The 14,716-nt window shown below is 45.3% G+C and overlaps 2 protein-coding genes across 2 annotated transcripts; one reads left to right on the top strand and one right to left on the bottom strand.

Moving 5' to 3' along the window:
• The first annotated feature begins 129 nt into the window (after nt 1-129).
• On the top strand, nt 130-4,835 carry psma6a (proteasome 20S subunit alpha 6a). Its single transcript, XM_035610804.2, has 7 exons — nt 130-314; nt 957-1,051; nt 1,182-1,263; nt 1,802-1,957; nt 2,162-2,340; nt 3,222-3,316; nt 3,931-4,835. The coding sequence occupies exons 1-7, from the start codon at nt 239-241 to the stop codon at nt 3,986-3,988; spliced, it is 741 nt and encodes a 246-aa protein (XP_035466697.2). The 5' UTR covers nt 130-238; the 3' UTR covers nt 3,989-4,835.
• Nucleotides 4,836-6,448: 1,613 nt separating this feature from the next.
• Nucleotides 6,449-10,381, bottom strand: nfkbiab (nuclear factor of kappa light polypeptide gene enhancer in B-cells inhibitor, alpha b). The gene is made up of 6 exons (XM_035610803.2): nt 9,927-10,381; nt 8,665-8,770; nt 8,302-8,512; nt 7,564-7,652; nt 7,127-7,390; nt 6,449-6,998 (listed from the first exon to the last, which is right to left on the bottom strand). The coding sequence occupies exons 1-6, from the start codon at nt 10,184-10,186 to the stop codon at nt 6,963-6,965; spliced, it is 966 nt and encodes a 321-aa protein (XP_035466696.2). The 5' UTR covers nt 10,187-10,381; the 3' UTR covers nt 6,449-6,962.
• Nucleotides 10,382-14,716: the final 4,335 nt, after the last annotated feature.

The raw sequence follows: 14,716 nt of genomic DNA, 5'->3' as shown, positions 1-14,716 counted from the left end.
TCAAACGTATATATTTTTTAAATTATTACAAATAAATGTTCTAAACATGTGCGGCATCACATTGCAACAAGGCAATGGAGACACAAACCTATGACGCTGCGAGGTTGACCCGGATATGGAAGCCATCAGTCGCACACGTCACATCCGGGGCAGATGTCTGTCATGTTTTGCCTCTGATACCTCAGTGTAGTTTAAATTTCAGCCCACACCAGTTCTCTTCTGTTCGTTTCTCGCCGTCATGTCTCGGGGGTCGACTGCAGGGTTTGACCGCCACATCACCATCTTCTCCCAGGAGGGAAGACTCTACCAAGTCGGTCAGTGGCGAAAGAAATTGACCAGACTGAACTTGCTCTGTCATCAATGCTGGCTAACAGGCTAATGTTAGCTAGCACCTTCTCGCTTACTCATGCACAGTTCACAGTCGTATAGACGGCAAACTATTCGCTACGTCGTTGCACGGTTAAAATTATTAAAATACTATATTGTTAACTTTGATCGAATGTAGTTAAGTAATAATATTAGCAAACCAGATTCGTTTTATTGCCGTTTGCTGGCTAACAGTTTTCCCCCAGCTAGCTGCATCTAGGTACCACAAGTTAGCTATTGTTTACATGCATATATCTTACCAACGTTAGTTTAATAGCTTATTTTGCTAACTCATGCAGCTGCCGGATAAGCAGCTCAATACTTAGACATATTGACACTATACTTCATTTGTCCTTCTTATGAACGATCATTATAACAGAGCTTGGACAAATAGAGTCCAAAGAAAACATGTGAAAGTGAAATACCACCATGCCACAAAGATTGTATTATATAATGTGTGTGTTGATTTCAACGCATTACAACTAGCTATCTGGTGTCCTGATTTAAGAATAAACTTTGCCCACAGGGCGGTGCACAGTTGCAGCTCGTGAGCAGACTGACGTTGTGTTCTTCCCTCTGTGTGTGTTCAGAGTATGCCTTCAAAGCCATCAACCAGGGAGGACTGACCTCTGTCGCAGTCCGAGGGAAGGACTGTGTTGTGATCGTCACTCAGAAGAAAGTCCCTGTCAGTGTACACGCACAAACACACTATAAACCTTAATAATGTTTGTGTTCCTTTCTCTTCCTAAACACTCAGAATCTCCAGTTATCATTATGTTCTTCATGTTTCACTGGTGTTTATTGATCTCTCTCAGGACAAGCTGTTGGATGCTTTGACCGTCACACACCTGTTCAAAATCACGGAGAACATTGGCTGCGTTATGACCGGCATGACTGGTAAGTCATATAAGTAAAAATTTATATAAGACTAAAATCCTATGCAACAGCTGTAGCTTTATTTGTGTACTACTAATATTTGTTGATGGAATTTACAGTTACAGTCGCAGCATGAATTTACACATGAAAAAACACCTTCGAATTAACCGTTTGAGATATTAAATAACATTTTACCTCTATTAATTGACAGGCATGGTAGTCCATCATGGTAGTCCATCATGAGCTGCATTCTACAGCCAGTAAAATAAAAAAACAACAAAAACTGTTGCTTTTAGCCCAGAACTTCATGTGTTTAGCAGTACTTTCTAGTCGTTTCATTGGGTCAGTGACGGTCTTGTTTGACAACCATGTTGGATCACTCATCTCTAGTACTGACATCTTATAGATCCGTTTGCACATAGAAGTTTCATCATATTCTTTCTCTAAAAAGAACAAAATAAATTGAAGCAACCTGAATGTGTTTTGTTCATTTATGTTTTTGTTCATTCTTTTATTCATTTGTCTGAAACGCTCTTTCCGTCTCTTTTCTCGCCCACAGCCGACAGCAGGTCTCAGGTACAGAGGGCCCGCTACGAGGCAGCTAACTGGATGTATAAGTACGGCTACGAGATCCCCGTGGACATGTTGTGTAAACGCATGGCTGACATCTGCCAGGTCTACACCCAGAATGCTGAGATGAGGCCGCTGGGATGCTGTGAGTGGTTTCCACGTGTGTTTTTCTAGACCACAAACGTGTCCGTAATGATTGTGTACGTTTTAATGTTGTTTTTTAACCAAAACTGATGTTAGAATGGTCCAAAATCGCTTGTGTATGTAGAATGAACCAGATGTTAAAATAGATGTCTTTGTTCCTACTGTCCTGTTTTAATTTCCCTCCCCCTTGCATCCTTCCTCCCAGGTATGATCGTGGTCGGACTGGATGAAGAGTTGGGTCCACAACTGTACAAGTGTGATCCAGCCGGTTACTACTGTGGCTTTAAGGCCACAGCCGCTGGGGTCAAACAGACGGAGGCCACGAGCTTCCTGGAGAAGAAAGTCAAGAAGAAGCTGGATTGGACCTATGAGCAAACTATAGAGGTATGATCCACACAAACACATACTCATGTTTTTTATATATATATATATATATATATATATATATATATATATACACACACACACACACATACATACATACATACATACATATACATATAAATAATATCCCCCTGTTTATCAGAGAAGCCTAGTATAGTCATATTTTGGTGGCACATCACAAGTTTGTCCTCAAACGACCCCACTGATTAGGAATGTGGGTTGTTGTTTACACTGCGTTCTTACTGGTTATGTAATTTTTGGAATGTCATCGAATTATGCTTGAAAATTTCTGGACAGGGCAATAAATAATTTAGTTTTGAAGGTCAGCAAATGTCACTTCACTGGGATTTCACCAAATCACGTGGTGGTTTTCTGGAGTGGAAAGCAAACTGTTGCAGTCATGTAAGGAGTTTATATTGTAGTGGTGGATTTAGTTGCACAAAATGGAAGTAAGAATCCCGATAGGGATACAATGAAATTGGATCTGTTGTAATGAGAAATTGAAGCTAAGAAGTGACATGTCTAAATTATTGAAAATGTAATGTGACATCATTTTTGTTCATAGGTAGTCAAGCAGAGCAGATGTGCAAACATATGTGCTTTGGCCATATTTATTTTTCTAGAAGGTAGAACATCGGTAAAATGTCGACAGATATTGAAGTCGTCCCTGGAAACATTGATCACTGTATTTGCTGCACAGACAGTTTTTATTCTCTCATTTTAATTCACTGACTTCATTAATAATTGAAAGTATCCCTTATGTTTTTATTCATAATGTTCCATATTTTTAGATTATTTGACTTAATGAGCTCTGCGCTGTTTCTCAATGCTCTCCGTTTATGCAACTCTCAACTTCTCCGCCCACAATCGTCTCGAAACAGACGGCCATCTCATGTTTGTCAACCGTTCTGGCCATCGACTTCAAGCCCTCAGAGCTGGAGGTGGGAGTTGTCACTACAAAGGAAGCCAGATTCAAGTGAGTTTTTATTTTTTAATTTTTTAATAATAAAACGGACGGACAGAAACATTTGCCAGTGGTAGAAATGTGATTTTACCTGCAAGAGGCTCCTGTGTGCCTGTTACGGAGGAAAAGTCAAAAGTATTGCTGGGGAAAAAAATTGTCCCCGTTTTAGTCAAACCTCCTGGATGTTTTTGTTGTTGCACAACAAAACATGCAGCTTCGTAGAGGTCCAGGGTTCGAAATCCGACCTGTGACGATTACCTGCATGTCTTCCCTTTCTCACCTAGCTGTCCTGTCCAATTAAAGGCGGAAAAAGCCCAAAAAATTAATCTTAAAAAAAACAAAAACATGCAGCTTCATCGCTCCTGCCTTTGAAGTCTTTCATGATTGTGCTAAAGCTGGAAAAGAAGTCTAAAAAAACAACAACACGATTATGTATTAGCTCTGTTCAAAAGGCATCAAAGTTATGTTTAATAACTGAGAAAAATTGTGTTGAAATTGAAGTTGGAATGGAACTTCCCTACAACTAAACCCAGGGATAGGATCAAAGTAAGCGTTTACATGGTGCGTGTGCGTGTGTTCTGGCAGAATAAAAAGAATGACGGTGAACTTGTTTGATTGTGTTCCAGGATTCTGTCAGAGGCTGATATTGATATTCACCTGATGGCTTTGGCTGAGAGAGAGTGAGGAAAGTTGGCAGCCATCCTGCGGCCGTCGTCGTTTTTTGCAAACCGAAAAGGACGATGATCGTTTAAACCCCCGAAAAACTCCACCTCCCCTCACACAAAGGTCTCATCTAGACGGAAGATGAAGGAGGAGCAGGTTTCATCTTGTTCAGAAGAGCTGCACAAAACATAGTGAGGTTGAGACAAAACGATACAGAACAGTTTGATGGCACTTACCTCTCCTCCATCCTCCCTGGTTGTAGCCAGGACCTGACTGGACACAAGATCCTCCACACATCGACCCCTACTGCGTCCTTCTAGCCACATTGAGACATCACAACTGTCTGGAGAGAAGCTGGACACTGACATCAGTCCACCATGTATGACGCAGCCTGTCACACACGGCGTACTCTCTGGGATACAGCTCAGCCTCAAAAAAGGCTGCAGTTGTTGCGTGTGACGTAAGCATATGGGCAGATGGGGGTGCGGTAACGCAACAGCTAATGGCACAATAACCTCCAAGTATGTACCCAGTGGTCCAGGAGCACCTTTAGTCACTGTATTTGAGAATGGTGCTTCCTAACCATCTTTACTCAGGGCTGCCACATACTTGTACATAATCTGTCTCATTTTCTTCTTTAGCCTCAACTCTCCAACGTCTCTGGCTCCAGGATGAATTTGTTTCATGCTCTGCTGTACTTTGTGAGAACCCAGGGGTCAACTGTGGTCTACTCAGGTCAATGTCAATGTCAATGTCAATGGGGGAAGTCACTAATTGTTTCTTTCTCTTCCTTGTGTCTCGTTTCTCCTCCCCCCTTTGCCGCCCATGTTGTACAATACCGCGCTTCTATTAAACTGTTTTTATTCAACACTTGATTTTGGCTGTGTTTTTTGGCTGTTGGCTGTCTCAGACATCATGTTCGGATGGTGTTCAATCCAGACTTGCACAATGTCAGAAATGGCTCCAGACGTTAAAATTGACATGCTTTATTAATTAGGAAGTTGGGAATTTGGCCTGACACAGATGAGGGAGTGGGGGCTGCATGTTTTAGAAACTCCTCTGAATGTAATGCAGTCCAGTACATCACCACTAACTATGACCTCAATGGCAAAACACGTTGTTTCATTAACATCTCTATTACGGTGTGAACAAAAACATGAAGATTCTGCTTCAATGGCAGAACAGCTGTATTAGATTACACTAGACTGTACAAGTGTCCCTAATAAAGTGGCTTCTGGGTGTATCTCTGTCACGTGAAAGTTTCCTGTGGCGGTGCTTTGAACATCATCATTACATCAACAGTAATGATGAAGTAGAGCTTCATACGACATCAGTTGTCATAAGACAACATGGCATAAAATGCTTCTAAATTTCTGAGAGGATTTATATGGCATATTAATGTGAATTTGGATTCACACAAGCGCAGTGTATGGGGTGAACTGGTAAAAGTTCTGTATTTTGAGATAACCTCAGTGCTGGAGTATGAATAAAAAGGTGAGATATCCCTCCAGCTGCGATTATAGTTGTTCACCCTAAAACAATGTGCACTAACAGGTCTCCAACAGCTGGTTCTATTAACTGTTGCTCTACACGGACAAACACTAACAGCATGTAACCTTGTGTCCAATTGGTAAAATACATTTTTGTGGTGTCTGTACAAGAATGAAGGCATCGTCTTCACTACTTGTGTTTCACTGTACAATCCATTGTATATGGAATTATATCATAAACATTGTACTTGAGAAAACGTACAGTCCGTAGAGCCAACCTGTAGAGCTGCCCATCACCGACTCAATTCATCTGAGGCACAAATCTACTATTTGAAATAGAATTAGAAGTGTTTTTTTAATAACATTTGATAGTTATTCAACCTCGAATTGAGGTAAAACTCCCTTCTGCCACCAGATGCTAGACGGAAGCGTCCCGTTAACCTTGCGGACATTCCCTTCTTTGGAGGACGAGAGGCAGGAATGTCACACTGCTGAGTGTTCCGCTCCTGGGGAACTTTTTGTCCTTTTCCTTCTTTAGCCCCACCCTCCAAGAAAACTTCCTGGTTTGGATTGAGCTATTAGCCTCATCATTATGCACAAAAAAGTCCCCAAAGCCCTTTATCTCTTCCTGGATACACACACACACCCAGCAGGAAGACCTTTGTTGTTTGTCAGCCAGTTCCTCATTCAGCAGAAGCAAGTCGTAAAGTTGATAGGCACCTTTCCTGCATGACATGCATATTTGAAAATAAAAGGGTGGGTAGCTGAGAAAGTTCAATCTAGTTGAAGACACACTGACGGCAGCAGAGAGACAAGAAGTAATTTCCTGTATGGTTTGATCGCAGCCTTGTGTCGGGCGCGGCTGACTATATTCTGTGTTGCTGTTTGATCTTCATATTGATGTCTTATGTGTTTCATACATGTAAGTGTCTCGGTTGCCATCGGGAACCAACTGTAATTTTCCTGCACAGATACATTCACACAGGAGGTCTCAACTTTTAAATACGAGTCGTTTTAATTTAACTGGAGTGTGCGGGACTGTTTGCCGTCTTGACATATACAACCTGCTCAACTGTACACGTTCACAGCTTCCATAAAAAATACATCTCAGTATACACAGCATTTACAATATCATACAACAGCTGTTGCAGTTACATCTGTGTGGATGATGACAGAATACAAGCGTTCCTCTTATCATGCAAGCGACGCCGTCCCACCGCAATGTGGTATTCACATCCCATTGACGGTTTGCTCCTCCTGCAGCCCCCGGAGCGGTCGCTCTGGTTCATCCAGCCGCCAGTCTCTGTTTTATTTGCCCTCGCCGGCCGCCTGTCCGTCCGTTTTTGTCAGTGGTCACATCTGCGGCGTGTCACCCACGCCGCCGGGCTCCTGTGACGTCGTTCCAGGATGTAGCAGATGAGCCGAGCCACTTCTCCCGTTCCTTTTCAACCATCGTCGTCAAAGCCTCTCGCCTCTGTAACTTCCTCTCTCTGACTCGCTTCCTGCTAATGTCCATTCCAGTGAATGTCGTCATAACCCACCTGCAGGCACACACACAGAGGATAGAGGGGGGGGGGGGGGGGGGTTACACACATGAGCCAGAATTTTTTTATGTTGCCTTAATGCTGGACTGGCCGCGTAGTGGAAATGCTGCATTTTCGACACGCACCTCCTCGTCAGACTTCCCGTCCTCGTCCTCCTCCTCGCTGTCATCCTCCTCGCTGTCGGGCAGCTCCCTCAGGTCGGGGGCGGTCAGCGAGTACAGCTCCTCCCTGATGTCGCGACTGCCGTAACCGTAGGTGAGGTGGTAGGGGGTGTGGCCTCCAGAGGTCAGGAGGTTTGGGTCCGCGCCCTTTTTCAGCAGCAGTCTGAGCAGTGACAGGTTCTGCTGATCCACGGCCAGATGCAGAGCGCCGCGACCGTTGTGCTGCTCCTACGGGACAGAGAGGACACAAGGTTTTTTTATTAGCAAGCAAAGCGTAACGACAACAAGAGGGCCGAGCTAGACATTAGATATTTTGTGTGTAGATCCACATTCTGTCTGTAAATCCATTCAATATCAAGCGTGTATCCTCACGTATAGATATCGTGTGCACGTTTGTTTACCTTTGCGTTAACGTCAACTCCGAGATCCACCATGTTCTCCACCAGTGACAGGAAACCCTGAACTGCGGCAAGATGGAGGCAGTTCTGACCTGCACGGGGCATCAGAGGAACAGTTTAACAGCTGACCCCAGACCAGTACATGTCATGTGGTTTCAAATTAACTACACAAATAATTATTTTATGATAAGCACTGACAATACTCTGCCACTTTAATGCAAATCAGGAGTCGTTTTCCAAAATGATTCATTATTTTTAATCTGGTTCCCCAAAATAATCTGTACAATGCCTTAAACATGTCTGTGCCGTAGTCTATAAGTAGAACCTCCCACCTTTCCATTTGGGGCCTCACCATGTAACATTATGTGCCGTGTAATAGAAGGGTTTTAGTCAGGGTGGAACACTATGAAAAGTTATGGTATTCCCCTCGCCTGCCTAAACATTTCCTTCCTCCTAACCATAGTGTTCAGGGGGTTAAAGCGCAGCAGAAATGATTCCTTGTGTCCAACATCCCTCCTTATAAATAGTAACTGTGACCAGCAGCAGACCAGACAGTGTCACGTCTGTTTCCACGCAGCATGGGTGGGCCGCCGCAGAGTGGAAATAACCGCCACCACAAAATACGATATCGTAATTTTCTTCAAACGCCACAATTGAGCCAACTCCTGCCTAAGTCAAACAATTCTTGTTCCCTGATGTACGAGAAAAAATAAAAGGCACAAAAGTCGATAACAATCTTACCGTTATAGTTGCAGGCAGCCATCGCCGTTTGTAGGTGCTCCTTCTGACTGTACTGGGTGATGACGCTGAAACACGGTAGGTTGCCGTGGCGACAGGCGATGTGAAGGGCCGTGTCTCCCCTGTTGTCCACCAGCGTGGGGTCGCAGCCGGACACCAGCAGGTGCTGACACACGTCTGCCTGGTTTGTTATCACTGCCAAGTGGAGAGGAGTCTGGAGTAGGGGGAGAGAAAAAATTATGATAAGCGACAAGTGGCATTTCCATTAGAGACATAAAGCATTCATTTTTATTATTGCTACAGTACACTGGTGGGAATAGCTGATATCGACATTTTCTTCCTTTTAGTCATGTTTGTGGGGCGTACCTGTCTCAGGTCGTTCTGTGTGTTCAGGAAGTCTGTGTTCTTGGACACATCGATCATGCTCCTGATGTAGTCCTTGGCCTCGTGGATGATGGAAAGGTGGAGCAGCCTGTGGACAAAAGGGAGGAGAGGAGACCGGTTAACACAACGCAACCCAAAGTTCGAGAAAAACCTGTGGCACCCAGTCACATGACGTTTTTGTAATTAATAACAGCAAACATCTGATCGCCTCACTCCATCTACAGCGCGCACCGACACCTTTGAACGATGTAAAGCCGTTCTAATACCTCAAGTTAGGTTCTATCGTGAACCTTAACAATAAAAAAAAGCCCTCTTATTGTTTTCGTTAGATTAATTTATCATTTGGAAGTTGATCTTTAGAAATCACCCCTGAAAACACTGATTAATACTAATGTCCTCTGAAGGAGAAGACAGAAAAGAAATCAGGTTTGCAAAAACGAGCTGAAACAGATTTTCAGAAGAATAGAAAAAAGCCCCCTCCAGGAACAGCTGCTGACCTCTGACCCCCCCACATGGAGGGCCCCTGCGCTGTGGCTTGAACCATTTAAACGACCACGACTTCATACTAAATCTCTCCATATCCTGCTCCTCGGCTGTGATGACCGAAGTCCCGTCGTTCAACTCTGACCTCGTGGCAGACGACAATATCATGCACGAGCTGTTAAAACATTGCATCGAGTCGGAACTATATTTCTTCGCGGATGAATTCCGCTGGAATAAAAGTCACGCTCGGGGACTATTCTGGTGTGAACCCCCCCCCGGGTTTTATCCACAGCAGTAATCCACCACAGGCGTCAGTTCAGTTTCACGGTGGGGTTTCACCCCCAGCCTCCGGTGACTTGACTTCTGTAATCTAAGGTCCTCTTTTGTTTTTTTTTTCTTTCTAGCCCCCCCCCCCCCCTTCTCGCTTCACAGGCGCGCGACCGTCGGATTCCTCGGCGGCGCGCCTGGGACTTTCCCTGCCTGACCCGCGGCCATAGTAGATTCCCTGCTGATAATGGGCCTTTTGTTTACGTCCAGCGGCCGCGGCCGGACGCCACCTCTGCGCCGTGCACTTGTAATAAGCCGTTGGACCCGCCGGAGCTCGGCGGCAAACCGCGGCCCGCGCGTCGTAACGCGCGAGCTGGAGGAGCTCGTTCCCCCACAGGAAAGGGATCAGATTTCCTCCCAGAGCCGAGCCGGGCCTCCTCGGGCCCAGCGCACCACTCGGATCGCCACGAACGCGTTCGACTCGGCCCACTTACGTGTCTCCGTCCTCCGTCACCTGCGCGTGCCACTCGTGCGGCGGCCCGTCGGCTGCAGCGGGCGGCTGCTGCTGGTGCGGCGGCCGATCGCAGTCCACCTGGAGCCGACGGATCTCGGCGGCCACCGCCTGGTACTCCTCCTCCTTCAGCGAGTCCAGGCCGCTGTCGAGCCGCTCCTCCGTCGCCTGGGGCGGCTTGCCCTCCTTCGAATCGCGGCCGTAATCCATCTGGTTCAGTATGCTGGTCCGGTGGAGGTCCATGGCGGGGCTTGTCGTGCGCGGCGGGGTGCGTTCGCTTCGTGTCTGCGCTTCTGGCGGAGCTGTGCTGCCGCGTTCCGTGTAAATGCCCTCTGTTTGGCTGCGGCGGGGGGCGGAGCTTACGACTAGGTGGGGGATTTCCAGAAAACTGTCACTTAGAATAACACCGCGCAGATCGCCTCGCTCCGACGGGGGGTTTCTATTGAGACGCATATAAACACGCCGCTCCGCCTGGAACCGAGAGGGCGAAGTGGTTCTGCAGGCGGCGTCTGCTGCGCGCCCAATATGTATACACGGTTACAACAACATCAACTTCAAATACACACGTTCTGTCACGTGGTCCAGCCGCGAGACAACACATGCGCCTCGCACGCTCAGGAGCTGCTTACAATAAAGCAGGCACGCTGGTATTAGTAGCGGTGTCATTATTGGGTGTTCTATCTGAATGTCACCCTTTGCAAGTCGAAACGTTCAGAATAACCTGAAGCTTATGTATTTAATATTCTGCCCCTCAGCAATCACACGTGTTGCTTCATTACTATCGTTGACTTTCTGTTTTGACACGAGGGAGGGGTGGATGGAATGTCCCTGCTGAATCACTTTGGCCAGTGTCAAGGTCCATGGACTATGCTACTAATATGATGGCAGTTTTAAATTCTTTTAATACTGGACTTTTAATACTTCTAAAGTATTTTAGCCCTTACTTAAATAAAATAAACACACAAGGACGCATATGAGTCGAACGCATTCCAGGTGACCTTCCCAGGCCGCCATATTGTCTCACCTCGCGCTTTTCGCTCGTTTACAGTATAAATAATGAAAGCTCGTTGATCACACATGAGAAGACATGAAAGTGACAGGTTGCTGTGCAGCCCCTCTTGTGAGCGAGTGGGTGGGTGCGTACGGGCCTGCAGGAGGGGGTGGGGTGGGCTGCAGTGTGCACAGGAGTTTCCTCCAAAACTTCAAGTGTGCTTTTGGTTTGTTCATCACACGTCCGATCACACGCCTGCGTCTGTATCTGAGAAGTCATAATTCTCGTGCGTTCACAGGCTCTATCACCGTCTGGTGAACCTTGTTGTCAAAGGGCACATGCATGTGTTTATTACACTGGCTGTTTCTAAACACACTAAACGAAGCTGCTGCACAAGTTTCCCCCGGTTCTTTCATAGAACCTCTAATATATAATAATACCTCTGGAAGAAGTCCAAGTTCTGCATGAGGCCGCGAGACTTCGCGCGGCTCTGACCTATCCCTTTAAAAAACAAACAGACAAACAGACATGTTGGACGTGATGTTCTGGAGGCGTGGGGGGAAACTCCAGGCTTGTTTTACCCGCCATTGTTCAGTCCGTGTGACCAGTTAGACGACTGGGACGCTCAGCACATTTTGCTTACTGTCACGTGAGCAGCTGTTGAGCAACATATTATGATTTCCCTCAGGAAAAATGCACACACACACACACACACACACGCGTGTGCAAATTCACAGTGATTCAGCTTGTTAAGTTTCGGTGCAAAACATTACCCGCGCCATTGCCTATACTAGATTTAAGTATAATGCACTATCTATATTTCATCTGGAATTCTGCTGCTGTTTATCAGAATCAGAATAGAGAAAAGAGAGATTAGATAGAGGACAACAAACCATATAATAAACCACACTCACAGCCAGACAGTAAAACAAGACCTCTGCTTAACGACTGGAGGGCAGGAATGCACAAAGCAAGCTGGACAACCTGAACACGGGGAAAACAAAGCAGTATGGATTTACACAAGATAAATATAATACTTCAAGTTTATTTGGAGCGTTTGGCAAACCTCTACACCCTGAACAACATCGACTAACAGCATTTGGTAAAGATCCCGGGGTGAAATCAAACCACTCCGTAACATCCGAGGTCAGACCCTTACAGGCTGCCTTTTCTTTTAAAATACAGATATGTTTATAAAATGATATGATTGGACGCAGTGGGACTGGATCATTTTGACTGGAAACCAGTCAGAAGAAAACCACCACAGCTCAATTGACTGGAAGTCAGGGGCATAACTACATTATCTGCAATAAAAAAAATTCCAATATGATGAAAAAAACTGTCTGAACATTTCAGAGGCGGACTGGAAGGAAGTAAATGCAGTTGCAAAAGTCATTAATCTTTTTTTTCGTGCAATCAGTGCTTGTAGTGTCTTTCGTGGGCTTTTCATAAAAAATTAATTTAGCCTCGAGTCATCGAGTCAATGTGCTTTGACTGGAAAACCAGGAGAGAGGTGGCATAGACGGAGGTGCAAAGTCTCTGGTGAGTTTACTTTATGGTTAGTTCTGTCTCATTTACATTAACACATCATCGTTTGATGAGCTGCGATACATTTCACCCTAGCATTTCGGCATCCGAGCCCTCAAAAGCCTACGTTTGAATTTGAGAGTTTATTGTGTGTGATATGTACAGTATACATAGGCTCCATGCGTGCAGGGGTGTAGCACCACATCCTGGCCCCTATACATAAGCAGTATCTGTTTTTTTGTTCATAGTTCGGTCTCAACCAATGTAATCAGGCAATTTTTTTTATGTATGTTATGACAATAATTACTTAGAAAACACGAAGTACACCCCCTGCTCTCCCCTTGGTAGTCTGTCCCCCTTTTCCCCCCAGTGCTACGCCTGTGCATGTGCGTGTGCGTGTGTGTGTGTGTGTGTGTGTGTGTGTGTGGGCATTTTGTAACCCGCCCACACCATTTTCCTCAAACCACAGCCGACACAGTGGGAAGATTATGTGTGAAACTGATTAGCCAGTAAATCTATACTGTATGTATACGTGAGGATTTGTGGATATAAATGAACATGCAGCATTTTAAATTCAAGGTTTTTCTCCGTAAATGAGTTTGCAGGTGTGTAAAGCACGAGTTAGCTGCTTCTATTGAGTATCCTCAAGAGAAGAACAGTCATTGTTACATCAAAGTGTGACTGTACACACAACCGCACGTACACTATCACACTCGCACGTGTGTCTGTGTGTGTGTGTGTGTGTGTGTGTATGTGCATGTGGCGGGTGGGAATCCCTGGACATTCTGGACATGAGAAGACATGTACAGCACTGGATGACTCATAATGAATCACTCAAGCAGCCACACACTAAAATACATAAGGGTGAAGGGTCAGAATGAACGATGACTCATTGAATCACATTCTGAACTTATGATTGTGAGGACATAAAACTCCCAGATGAACCGGAGATTCAGCGTGCTCACCTGTGTCTTTACCTGATTCCCCCTTTTTCTCCACTTCCTGCTTCCTGCTTCCTGCACAGGACTGCAGGCTGACTTCTGGTCTGACAGACCTTTAATTGTGTGTCGGGTTTTTTGTGTGTCATATGTTATTTCCAGTTGTTGTTTCAGTTCAAATACGGTACAGTGGAGCGGTTAACGTCCCATGTTACATGCTCTGCGGCGTGTAACAAAATACCGAGCTGCTCGATTGATTCGGATTTTGTATCAAGACGACAAGAGGAAAAGATCAGTGTGACTGTTGAGAGAGGGTTCATCGTCGAAACAGTGAGGAAAGTGACTTGTGTGTGCATTTAGATCCGTGATCAGTAAACGGGGCCGGGGCATTTTATTAGTTTGATGTTTAGGGAAAAACTGAAGAGGAACTTTTCCCCCAGGTGACTGGAAATATCAGAGCAGGATGTGATCAGACAAAGGGCACATGACCGACAGACAGTCAGTTTCCTCGTGTCCTGGCTTCAGTCAGAGTCGGAGAGAATCGCAACCCCCTCATTTACAAAGATGAATGCACATTTGAGAGTTCACTGGTGTGAAGACCGCAGACGGTGATCTACAGAAATGTGGTTAAGAAAAAGAGCGATGTGATCTGATGAGTCATCGCCAGCTTCTCAAAACGTGGACGAGTGCATGTGTGGTGTACACCGAGAAAACGGTACAGGGCTGAGTGGTCGACCCCTACAGTGAGGGGGTCCGGGGGCTCTGTTCCGGGGTCACTGGATGGTTTGATGAATGAAAATAAATTATGACACATTTATATAAAAAAAGTGCTTAATTCAGATTCCATTAGTTTTACACAGGAGTCTCTATAAGACAGAGTTATGAAATAGCAGCTATATTATGGCCCTGCAGGCTCCCGATCTCAACCCATAGAAAACCTATGGCAGGGTAGGGAAAATGTCTTTGAAGAGCGATGTTCCATCTCTCCAGTCGAGTCCAGAGCATCAATGCTAAAGAGCCCTGAAGCTGTTCTGGTGTTCTGGTGACACACTCACTGAGGGCCGCACATGTGTCTTACCTGTGATTCCACTTGGAGAGGATTTTCTCAAAGCAAAATGTACATCCGAGTCAAAGGTAACTTTATACTTGTTGATTATTATCATTTTTTTCACATTTCATTGGATAGGGACAGCTTCCAGTTACATCCACATACAAACGTATGATCAGTTTATAAAATATAATGCATTGTTGCAGATTACGCTACAGTGGTTCATCGGCACTGTTGCGTCACAGCAGGAAGCTTCCGGGTTCTAACCC

The sequence above is a fragment of the Scophthalmus maximus genome, chromosome 15 (assembly GCF_022379125.1).
Source record: "Scophthalmus maximus strain ysfricsl-2021 chromosome 15, ASM2237912v1, whole genome shotgun sequence".
Lineage (NCBI taxonomy): Eukaryota > Metazoa > Chordata > Actinopteri > Pleuronectiformes > Scophthalmidae > Scophthalmus > Scophthalmus maximus.
Note: the sequence above shows the minus strand (reverse complement) of the source record. Positions and strands in the feature narration are given on the sequence as shown.

Coding starts and splice junctions, on each gene's coding strand:
- nfkbiab (XM_035610803.2), bottom strand. CDS start 10,186: ATGGACCTCCACCGGACCAGCATACTGAACCAGATGGATTACGGCCGC. Junction 8,513..8,664: donor CACAGAACGACCTGAGACAG/GTACGCCCCACA, acceptor CCCCTACTCCAG/ACTCCTCTCCACTTGGCAGT. Junction 7,391..7,563: donor GAGTTGACGTTAACGCAAAG/GTAAACAAACGT, acceptor TCTGTCCCGTAG/GAGCAGCACAACGGTCGCGG.
- psma6a (XM_035610804.2), top strand. CDS start 239: ATGTCTCGGGGGTCGACTGCAGGGTTTGACCGCCACATCACCATCTTC. Junction 1,958..2,161: donor GATGAGGCCGCTGGGATGCT/GTGAGTGGTTTC, acceptor CCTTCCTCCCAG/GTATGATCGTGGTCGGACTG. Junction 3,317..3,930: donor ACAAAGGAAGCCAGATTCAA/GTGAGTTTTTAT, acceptor ATTGTGTTCCAG/GATTCTGTCAGAGGCTGATA.